This window comes from Rhinoderma darwinii, chromosome 1 (assembly GCF_050947455.1).
Source record: "Rhinoderma darwinii isolate aRhiDar2 chromosome 1, aRhiDar2.hap1, whole genome shotgun sequence".
NCBI classification, from domain to species: Eukaryota; Metazoa; Chordata; class Amphibia; order Anura; family Rhinodermatidae; genus Rhinoderma; species Rhinoderma darwinii.
The window spans coordinates 626584942-626596984 of NC_134687.1; the positions used below are offsets into that span (position 1 = coordinate 626584942).

At 47.5% G+C, this 12043-nt stretch overlaps 1 protein-coding gene across 1 annotated transcript in view; it reads right to left on the reverse strand.

Moving 5' to 3' along the window:
• IL31RA (interleukin 31 receptor A) overlaps window positions 1–12043 on the reverse strand; it is a 58905-nt gene that overhangs the window by 11242 nt on the left and 35620 nt on the right. Inside the window, exons 7-11 of the mRNA XM_075842490.1 lie at window positions 7384–7535; window positions 6378–6546; window positions 4458–4534; window positions 1361–1577; window positions 498–680 (exon numbers count right to left, since the gene is read on the reverse strand). Coding sequence (XP_075698605.1) covers window positions 498–680; window positions 1361–1577; window positions 4458–4534; window positions 6378–6546; window positions 7384–7535 — 798 coding nt within the window. The remainder of the gene's footprint in view (window positions 1–497; window positions 681–1360; window positions 1578–4457; window positions 4535–6377; window positions 6547–7383; window positions 7536–12043) is intronic.

The window sequence follows — 12043 nt, forward strand, 5'->3', positions numbered from 1 at the left end:
TTATCTTGTACTGGCCTTTTCAGTTGCAGCATAGCATTCTACATACTGCATGAGCTGTGAGCAACCATATTGCAATATTTGCTGCTTGTTCAGTGTCTGCACTGTGCTCTATTGATTTGCATTGTGACTAGGAGAAATCAGAGTGCTTTGTATCATAGGGGCTCAGATGTTAGTCGTGCTCCTGTTGTCAGATTCCAACAGCAAACGGCAGAATTGTGATTGCAGCTCTGGAGTATAGGACTGGTTATAAATCAGAATAACAAATAATGTAAACTATCTGAAAATGTACTCAAGTTATCATGTAGATTATACCTATAAACTGGATGAACCTACACCAGGATTCAGAGGTGTATGAAAAGTAAGCCCGGGAATTTGTAGGAAATAGAAAGAGCGAGCGTATCTTGAATATATTGACGATTTGTTTAGTGCATATAATGGACCTGCTCCCGACCTCAGTTGTGCATGTTCTATATTCTCATCGTACAATAATCTGATACCTTTCTTGATTGTGAAGTTTGATAAATTCTCCACGTATTGAAATGATGTATTGCAGAGGCCTGCTCCCAAATCAAGGCACCAGTCCACCACAAATCTCTGGAAGTGGGAATGAGTAACGGTCCAGGTCACAGTAGTGTCTTCAGCTGCTGTGGATACCTGGACACCGGAGATTACTGCCTGAGCTGTAAAATAAGATTTGCAGTCAGTACTTAATTGGGGAATTCTGAGTTAAAATAGGGGGGGTTCCCTCCATTTAGGATCCTCATTGATTAGTCCGAGTGATCGTCTCTTCCTCTGGAGGGCAAGTTACACAGACAGACCATTGATTTAAATGGCAACTATATAATACCTAATTTCTCCTGTGGTGGCGCTGCAGGAGAATTGAACAATTGTTGCTGGGTTGCCTCAAAGATTACATGTGATCACTGGAGATCTCAGCAGCAGGACAGATGTTTCTGCTGCAGATTTTTGAATCAGCAGCATGTCTATTATGTTGCAGATGTATATTGGGATCCATATTTGCTGGATTTTTCTGCAAATTATATGGCGGAAAAATCATGTATCTGAAGGTATTTTTTTTACCAGACTGAGCCCTCTGCTGAAATAAATGGAAACTGTAGGAGTACAAGTCTGCATTGCTAGCTCCCATGCTGTGCATTAGGGCAGGTGAAGATACTACTACTTCAGTGTGAGTGCCTTCACCATGTGAACAAATTCATGCCGATGCAGGGGCATGACTGACAGACATGGAGGGAGAAGAGTGTGTGTACACTTGTGTGCAGGTGGGTGACTGGGTGATCAGAACACTCCGCTCCATAACAGCTGACTATGGGGCAGGTGCCGGCTTGCTTCTACTACTTACTGTGCTCCCCAGTGACTGGGATTCTCAAAGTGGCCTTCGGGGACCATCCCGCAGAGTTGAAATATACCACAGATATTATATAAGCCTCATCAGATATATTTATCATCATCTCATTGTTATTTGTGGTTTTATTCCTGGAATCAAAAGTTCTGTCCTCAGGAAACCATTGAATGTTGTAGCCCTGTGTAATTCCAGTGGACCTTATACTAGATCTTTCCTATGGAAAAAAATGAATAGTGATCAGAAACCACTTTATTTGGAAGTTGAATAAAACATTACATGAAAGCATCAGTGTTCCATACACAGCACCCCGTCTAGTCATTATTAGCCAAACATAATTTCCCTATCTCAATCAATCTGGGATGGGGGTGTAACAACCATACAGCCAGGGCACACAACTGCTATAGGGTCCATGGTAGGAGGGGTCCGACACTGAACAGCTTCCCCTACTTGCCATGACACTTTCATAGCATCTTCCTGCAGCAGCCACTACGGGGAGCTCACTGCATACAGATTTATATAGCTACCATTGTGTTCAACACTAGTTGTATAAAACCATATACCATTGGCTCCCCTAGTGGTGGCTTAAGGCAGCCAGAATTATATAATTCCTCTGATTTCTGGGTATACCCTTGGGTGAATGCAGGAGGTATACTGTTAGCTGGACCATTAATGGCACCTCCTTTATCTCGTCTTCTTTTTTACTCTCTACGCCTTTTCTTCCCTGTTTCACTCTCTTTTCAACCTATTCTATGCCGTCTACTGGGATCCCTTTCCTATATCTGTTCAGTAGAGTACATGCCCTTCCATCGTTTGGCCTCTTTTATGCCCAGGAGGTCCCCCTGGATGTTGGCTGGCTGACTGATCAAATCCTCTTATTAGTCAGCGAGCATCCTCATATAGCATGATATTTTGTCGGTAAATTTTTCTAGCAGTATAGTGTCTGACTGTGCACTTACTGTTCTATGGTATATAAGGGTAAATGGCCCGGATTAGTTTGAATTGTGTCATTTGGATGCAGTGTTTTTCCCTTTTTCCTAGTTCTTTATGTATTATTCCGAATACCTATCATCAGTTGCGTAACTACCGCTGTAGCAACCACAGCGGCTGCTATGAGGCCCACGGCATGAGGGGCCCCTGCAGGGCACGGGCCCACCCCCCCATGGCCGGAAGCTCCGCTAGCCGCCGCTATGGCTGCTACAGTGCGATGCCACTGGACACTACGGCAGAGCAGGGAGGTTTCTCCCCGCTCTGCCATTAAAAGGGTTATTCATACAGAACACATGTATCCCCTATCCACAGGATAGGGGATACATGTGTGATCACTGGGACCCCCAGTGATAAGGAGAACGGGGGACCGAAAGTCCCCTGAAATTCTTCATGAGAGACCTCGGACTTCCGGGGACTGTGTCCAGCAGCTATGTAGAAATTAATGGAGCGCCGGTCGCGCTTGTGCGCATGGGTGACCGGCGCTCCTTTCATTTTTATTGAGCTGCTGGACACAGACCCCGGAAGTCCGAGGTCTCTCATGTAGAACTTTGGGGGGACTTTTGGTCCCCCGTTCTCCTTATCGCTGGGGGTCCCAGCGAACACACATGTATCCCCTATCCTGTGGATAGGGGATACATGTCTTTTTGGGACAAACCATAGGCTAAAGGCCATTTTTTTTTTTGGGGGGGTTGGGGCTGTATGGCGTTATCTACAGGGGGGCTGTATGGTGCTATATACAGGGGGGCTGTATGGCGTTATCTACATGGGGGCCTATATGGCATTATCTACAGGGGGAGCTGTGTGGTGCGATATACAGGGGGCTGTATAGTGCTATATACAGGGGGCTGTATGGCACTATATACAGGGGGGCTGTATGGCGTTATCTACAGTAGGCTGTATGGCGTTATCTACAGGGGCGCTGTCTGGCGGAATCTACAAGGAGGCACTATCTACAAGGGGGGGTTGTGCGGCACCCACGGGAGGAGGGGCCCAGTCAAAAGCTTGCTATGGGGCCCAGTCTTTCCTAGTTACGCCCCTGCCTATCGTTATGTAAAACCTCGGCTTGTGTGACCTTTAGGCCTCATTCACACGGCAGGGTTTCCCGGCCGGGTGCCGGCCGTTCATAAATCGGCCGGCACCCGGCTGCATTAGGAATAATAGACCCCTAATGGGGCTATTCACACGACCGAGTTTTTGACGGCCGGGAAATCCGGCCGTCAAAAAATAGGACATGCTCTATCTTTGCCCGGGTACCCGGCCGCCCGGCTCCCATAGAAGTCTATGGGGCCGGGTATTACACGGCCATCACCGGAATGTGTTCCGAGTGATGGCCGGGTTTCCCGGCGCTTGCGCTCTATCTCCTCCTCCTCACAGCGCAGAGTGCATGTGAGGAGGAGGAGTTGATGCCATTCTGACGAATGGCATCGCTGTACACGGTGTGGCAGGGCCGGGGTGTACAGCAGGTGGAGGGAGCGCTGCGCTGGCTCCCTTCCCCTGCTTGAAAAGCACCCTGGCCCGGCGACACCTTCGATGGCGCCGCTAGCAGCTGCAGCTGCTGCTGCTGCGGCTGCTACTACTGTAGCAACGCCACTATAGCAGAGCAGGGAGGTATCTCCCCGCTCTGCTATGTGCTAGCCGCACTTTAGCTCCTTGAAGGAGCGGAATCCCCGTGTTTTCGGGGATTCCGCTCCTGGACAGAGCGCTTGATGTCTCTGTCCATATCTGGGCAGTGACATCAGGGGAAACTCCTGAAGCGGAATCCCCGAACACATGGGGATTCCCCTTCAGGAGTTGCCGCTGATGTCACTGTCCGGATCTGCCCGGCCCGGCACGGATGCAAAACTTTATGCAAACCGGCCGGGCAGAATGGCCGATTTTACCGGCCGGTACTCGGGCTCTGGAACGACCCGTTCGTGTGAATCCCGCCTAAGGCTTAGTTCAGACGTGAAGGATTCTTCTACCGTGGATTTATCGCAAGTATGCTGCAAAATATTTGCAGCAGATCTCACTCTCTCCTTATTTGCATTGCTGGCAAGTTTGTGGCAAAATTTGCTGCAGATTTTTGTTGTCGATTGCAGCAAATTCCTTGTGTAATGTTCAGACTTACCCTCCATCTCAGATACACGAGCCTTGTGTGGTTTGTGCAGCTGATCACTCTCCAAAGTTCAACATTGTGAGTCGGTGCTAAATAGGGAACATAAAGGAATTATTTCCCAGCAAAAATTCATCAGGGCAGTGCAAATACTTATCTAATTCCTTGCAAATAAACAAATAAAATATGAATAAATAATATAAAGTAATATAATATGTTTTATTGATTTAAGTCCATGTTTAGTCTGGGCTTATGAATCTGGGGCGCGGCCCTACTTGATTGACAGATATCTCTACAGGCCTACTAAACTGCTTGTATATGCATGTGCAAACAAGGGAGGCTATGGACCCAGTGGTCATATGACGGCCTCCATCACTGCGCCACCATTGTTGACAATCTCCTCCGTCCCACAGCTTATGTTACAAATCGGACGGTGAAGCACAACTTATGAAGACCACTTATGAGTAAGTGATTTTAAATTATAAGTCATATGCCAAATATACCTAGAAAGGGGTCAACCCTTAAAGGGGTTATTGTGGGACCATAAAAGATTAGCAGGGTACTCCCTGCAGTATGTGAGTACACTCGCTATTATACATTACGGTCCCCCGTCGTGCTGATTCTGAGATTTTCATAGATTTTTATAGCGCTGTCGGGGGACCGGAGGTCTAGTTGCACAGTCTTCTTTGATGACGATACGACTCTTCGTCATGTGACCGGCTCCGCTGTACTCTATGTACAAGCAGGAGCAATAGTACAGCGATTACATAGAGTTCAGCGGGGTCGGTCACATGATGAAGAGTTGGATCGTCATCAAAGAAGAAGGGGTTAATCAAGTATGAACCCAACCTTGGATGGCTCAGTTATAATATTACATTATTTTTGCACTTATTTGTTAAGGCAGATAATATATTCTGGGAGAAGATGGCAACAAGGGGCAGGGTGCTACTTTGCTCCTAGGGGCAGCTTGGTTGTCTTGGCTATGAGGACACTGTCATGTAATAGGGCACTACATTTGACATCTCAAACATTTGCCGATGCATGCGCTGCCATAGAGAGGGGGGGGGGGTCATATTGCCAGGGAGGATGGAGATATGCTGCCGGAGAGGAAAAAAGGAAAGAGAACGGCTGCCATCAGAAAAGTAGACCGAGAGTAGTTGGATTTAATGGTTTATTGCACTTTCCGCTGCATTTGATCAGTGCCGTATTCTGTATTTATGCCTCATGGCTAGCAGTTATATCGTATGAGAACTGGAGGCAGTAATCTAATCACAGTATGTCTTGTACTATTTGAATTGGAGTTATTTCTATGAATGTACTTGGTTTTAGACCAGTTGGCTCTAGGGACGTAAGTATGGCAGAGGCAAAACCTGGTAACTTGCAGCTGTACTCTGAGCATGCTGTATATCGATCCTGCCACAGCCAGAGGCACACCCCAACAAAACGGGCTGCATACATCTATGCTTAGTACATCGATTTTGTAACAAAACCAAGCTAGTGTATATATATATATATGGTACCAGATCCAAACCTATGGATATATGTATGCTCACTACATACAAGCACGCTCACTACATACATGAATGCAATTTTGCCATAACACACACCAGTACTATGCCCAACTTCATATATTGCTACTGCCTAGTGGTATTGCTTTTAGGGGTTTAAAAATGAAGATATCTGGGCTTGCATATTAAGGTGTGTTAAGGTAGATCAAGAACTTCTTATGCACATGGCTATTAGGGTATGACCATGGAAATAACATACACAAGACTGACAGACAAAGTGTGAGGAGACGGGAAAAGATCAGAAAATACATAGTATTTGGCAGAGATGATGACAGGTAAAAATGTTGCATTTATTCCAAGAACAACCCCAGCTGCCGTACCATGACCAGAGGCCATAATGTTTTCGTTCTCCTCTGCAATGACTTACCCTGCTCTGCTGTCCTTCCTCTGCGCTCTCCACTCCACTCACTCCAGAACAACTGACCGCTGTCCCCAATGCATCTGAGAGAAACTGCATACTCTGTGTAGGCAAGAAGTCCGGAAAGATTGTGGCTCATTTCCTTCTCTTTTTCCATGTACAGGTCAGGAGTGTAGTTCTGAGAATACTGAGATGTTACACTGACATTTGCCATGGTAATATTAAATAACATTCAAACAAGATGCCACATATAAGATTCCTATCATATCAGTGTTTACTACGCAGTGTCTGTCCCATGTCTCTCAGCAAAATACACAGCACATCTTTTATAACAGGAGTCCTCAACTGGCGGACTGCTGGTGGAGTCACCGTGTACATACATCACATTACTTATCCTGTACTGATCCTGAGTTACATCCTGTATTATACTCCAGAGCTGTACTCACTATTCTGCTGGTGGAGTCACCGTGTACATACATCACATTACTTATCCTGTACTGATCCTGAGTTACATCCTGTATTCTACTCCAGAGCTGTACTTACTATTCTGCTGGTGGAGTCACTGTGTACATACATTACTTATCCTGTACTGATCCTGAGTTACATCCTGTATTATACTCCAGAGCTGTACTTACTATTCTACTGGTGGAGTCACTGTGTACATACATTACATTACTTATCCTGTACTGATCCTGAGTTACATCATGTATTATACTCCAGAGCTGCATGCACTATTCTGAAGGTGGAGTCACTGTGTAGATACATTACGTTACTTATCCTATACTGATCCTGACTTACATCCTGTATTATAGACCAAAGCTGTACTCACTATTCTGCTGGTTGAGTCACGTTGTACATACATTACATATCTTGTACTGATCATGAGTTACAGCTTATAGTTGACTCCACAAACAGAATAGGTGAAAAGGTTAACTGTAAATTGGGTTCAGAGGTGAATGTGCACCTCACATGATCTCTTTGGTACAGAATATTCATTAGTCTTTGTAATACTGACCCACTGATCACTCTGTAGCGGTTTGTACTGTAGGCTACATTTTAGATCTAGTCCATCAGGAGCCAGAGTAGGTCGTCTCCATGATATTAAGAATGATGGATCTTTTGCTGGTAGTGGCTTCAAAGACAGAACCTCAGGAGGATCTATTCCCACTAAAGAATTTATATATGAGAAATAATAGATATATGTCACATTAATAGGTTATTAAACAGCAGTTTCAGACACAATAGGCTAACACTTACTTTCTGCAGCTCACATATCAGCTTTGCTGTATGGACTGGGGCAGAATCACCAGTCATTTCATTATCCCTAAGCGCCTCAACAAGCGGCAAGCCCCCATTTATACGCAAGCGCAATTCACAGCTTACAACAGTCCCCAGCACTGCTTAGTGTCTGATGAAGGTGAATGTGACTGAAACGTCGCACCGCACATAGCCTCGGGCATCAAAAATTAATTAGTGACGTCATTGGCTTCTCCTGGAGTGGAATCCCCAGTCATAGCGTCTACAAAGCTGTGGACGGGGATTCCGCTTCAGGAGTTTCCCCTAATGTCACTGTCCATATATGGACAGAGAAACCAAGCAGAGCGCTACAGGAGCTGACACTGTCCTCTAATAACATATATTACAGGGAGGCTGCAGGCAGGGAGAGGGGGATACAGGCTGCTGGATGGTGAGGAGATGACACTGTCCCCTAATAACATATATTACAGAGAGGCTGCAGGCAGGGAGAGGGGGATACAGGCTGCTGAAAGGTGAGGAGATGACACTGTCCCCTAATAACATATATTACAGAGAGGCTGCAGGCCGGGAGAGGGGGATACAGGCTGCTGGAAGGTGTGGAGATGACACTGTCCCCTAATAACATATATTACAGAGAGGCTGCAGGCAGGGAGAGGGGGATACAGGCTGCTGGAAGGTGAGGAGATGACACTGTCCTCTAATAACATATATTACAGAGAGGCTGCAGGCAGGGAGAGGGGGATACAGGCTGCTGGAATGTGAGGAGATGACACTGTCCTCTAATAACATATATTACAGAGAAGCTGCAGGCAGGGAGAGGGGGATACAGACTGCTGGAAGGTGAGGAGATGACACTGTCCTCTAATAACATATATTACAGAGAAGCTGCAGGCAGGGAGAGGGGGATACAGACTGCTGGAAGGTGAGGAGATGACACTGTCCTCTAATAACATATATTACAGAGATGCTGCAGGCAGGGAGAGGGGGATACAGGCTGCTGGAAGGTGAGATGACACTGTCCTCTAATAATATATATTACAGAGAGGCTGCAGGCAGGGAGAGGGGGATACAGGCTGCTGGAAGGTGAGGAGATGACACTGTCCTCTAATAATATATATTACAGAGAGGCTGCAGGCAGGCAGAGGGGGGTACAGGCTGCTGGAAGGTGAGGAGATAACACTGTCCTCTAATAACATATATTACAGAGATGCTGCAGGCAGGGAGAGGGGGATACAGGCTGCTGGAAGGTGAGGAGATGACACTGTCCTCTAATAACATATATTACAGAGAGGCTGCAGGCAGGGAGAGGGGGATGTAGGCTGCTGGAAGGTGAGGAGATGACACTGTCCTCTAATAACATATATTACAGAGAGTCTGCTTGCAGAAAGAGGGGGATACAGGCTGCTGGAAGGTGAGGAGATGACACTGTCCTCTAATAACATATATTAAAGAGAGGCTGCAGGCAGGGAGAGGGGGATACAGGCTGCTGGAAGGTGAGGAGATGACACTGTCCTCTAATAACATATATTACAGAGAGGCTGCAGGCAGGGAGAGGGGCATACAGGCTGCTGGAAGGTGAGAAGAGGACACTGTCCCCTAATAACATATATTACAGAGAGGCTGCAGGCAGGGAGAGGGGGATACAGGCTGCAGGAAGGTAAGGAGATGACTCTGTCCTCTAATAACATATATTACAGAGAGGCTGCAGGCAGGGAGAGGGGGATACAGGCTGCTGGAAGGTGAGGAGATGACACTGTCCTCTAATAACATATATTACAGAGAGGCTGCAGGCAGGGAGAGGGGGATACAGGCTGCTGGAAGGTGAGGAGATGACACTGTCCTCTAATAACATATATTACAGAGAGGCTGCAGGCAGGGAGAGGGGGATACAGGCTGCTGAAAGGTGAGGAGATGACACTGTCCCCTAATAACATATATTACAGAGAGGCTGCAGGCCGGGAGAGGGGGATACAGGCTGCTGGAAGGTGTGGAGATGATACTGTCCCCTAATAACATATATTACAGAGAGGCTGCAGGCAGGGAGAGGGGGATACAGGTTGCTGGAAGGTGAGGAGATGACACTGTCCTCTAATAACATATATTACAGGGAGGCTGCAGGCAGGGAGAGGGGGATACAGGCTGCTGGAAGGTGAGGAGATGACACTGTCCCCTAATAACATATATTACAGAGAGGCTGCAGGCAGAGAGAGGGGGATACAGGCTGCTGGATAGTGAGGAGATGGCACTGTCCTCTAATAACATATATTACAGAGAGGCTGCAGGCAGAGAGAGGGGGATACAGGCTGCTGGAAGGTGAGGAGGTGACACTGTCCTCTAATAACATATATTACAGAGAGGCTGCAGGCAGGGAGAGGGGGATACAGGCTGCTGGAAGGTGAGGAGATGACACTGTCCTCTAATAACATATATTACAGAGAGGCTGCAGGCAGAGAGAGGGGGATACAGGCTGCTGGAAGGTGAGGAGATGACACTGTCCTCTAATAACATATATTACAGAGAGGCTGCAGGCAGGGAGAGGGGGATACAGGCTGCTGGAAGGTGAGGCGATGACACTGTCCTCTAATAACATATATTACAGAGAGGCTGCAGGCAGGGAGAGGGGGATACAGGCTGCTGGAAGGTGAGGAGATGACACTGTCCTCTAATAACATATATTACAGAGAGGCTGCAGGCAGGGAGAGGGGGATACAGGCTGCTGGAAGGTGAGGAGATGACACTGTCCTCTAATAACATATATTACAGAGAGGCTGCAGGCAGAGAGAGGGGGATACAGGCTGCTGGAAGGTGAGGAGATGACACTGTCCTCTAATAACATATATTACAGAGAGGCTGCAGGCAGGGAGAGGGGGATACAGGCTGCTGGAAGGTGAGGAGATGACACTGTCCCCTAATAACATATATTACAGAGAGGCTGCAGGCAGGGAGAGGGGGATACAGGCTGCTGGAAGGTGAGGAGATGACACAGTCCTCTAATAACATATATTACAGAGAGGCTGCAGGCAGGGAGAGGGGGATACAGGCTGCTGGAAGGTGAGGAGATGACACTGTCCTCTAATAACATATATTACAGAGAGGCTGCAGGCAGAGAGAGGGGGATACAGGCTGCTGGAAGGTGAGGAGATGACACTGTCCTCTAATAACATATATTACAGAGAGGCTGCAGGCAGGGAGAGGGGGATACAGGCTGCTGGAAGTTGTGGAGATGATACTGTCCCCTAATAACATATATTACAGAGAGGCTGCAGGCAGGGAGAGGGGGATACAGGCTGCTGGAAGGTGAGGAGATGACACTGTCCCCTAATAACATATATTACAGAGAGGCTGCAGGCAGGGAGAGGGGGATACAGGCTGCTGGAAGGTGAGGAGATGACACAGTCCTCTAATAACATATATTACAGAGAGGCTGCAGGCAGGGAGAGGGGGATACAGGCTGCTGGAAGGTGAGGAGATGACACTGTCCTCTAATAACATATATTACAGAGAGGCTGCAGGCAGAGAGAGGGGGATACAGGCTGCTGGAAGGTGAGGAGATGACACTGTCCTCTAATAACATATATTACAGAGAGGCTGCAGGCAGGGAGAGGGGGATACAGGCTGCTGGAAGGTGAGGAGATGACACTGTCCCCTAATAACATATATTACAGAGAGGCTGCAGGCAGGGAGAGGGGGATACAGGCTGCTGGAAGGTGAGGAGATGACACTGTCCTCTAATAACATATATTACAGAGAGGCTGCAGGCAGGGAGAGGGGGATACAGGCTGCTGGAAGGTGAGGAGATGACACTGTCCTCTAATAACATATATTACAGAGAGGCTGCAGGCAGAGAGAGGGGGATACAGGCTGCTGGAAGGTGAGGAGATGACACTGTCCTCTAATAACATATATTACAGAGAGGCTGCAGGCAGGGAGAGGGGGATACAGGCTGCTGGAAGGTGAGGAGATGACACTGTCCTCTAATAACATATATTACAGAGAGGCTGCAGGCAGAGAGAGGGGGATACAGGCTGCTGGAAGGTGAGGAGATGACACTGTCCTCTAATAACATATATTACAGAGAGGCTGCAGGCAGGGAGAGGGGGATACAGGCTGCTGGAAGGTGAGGCGATGACACTGTCCTCTAATAACATATATTACAGAGAGGCTGCAGGCAGGGAGAGGGGGATACAGGCTGCTGGAAGGTGAGGAGATGACACTGTCCTCTAATAACATATATTACAGAGAGGCTGCAGGCAGGGAGAGGGGGATACAGGCTGCTGGAAGGTGAGGAGATGACACTGTCCTCTAATAACATATATTACAGAGAGGCTGCAGGCAGAGAGAGGGGGATACAGGCTGCTGGAAGGTGAGGAGATGACACTGTCCTCTAATAACATATATTACAGAGAGGCTGCAGGCAG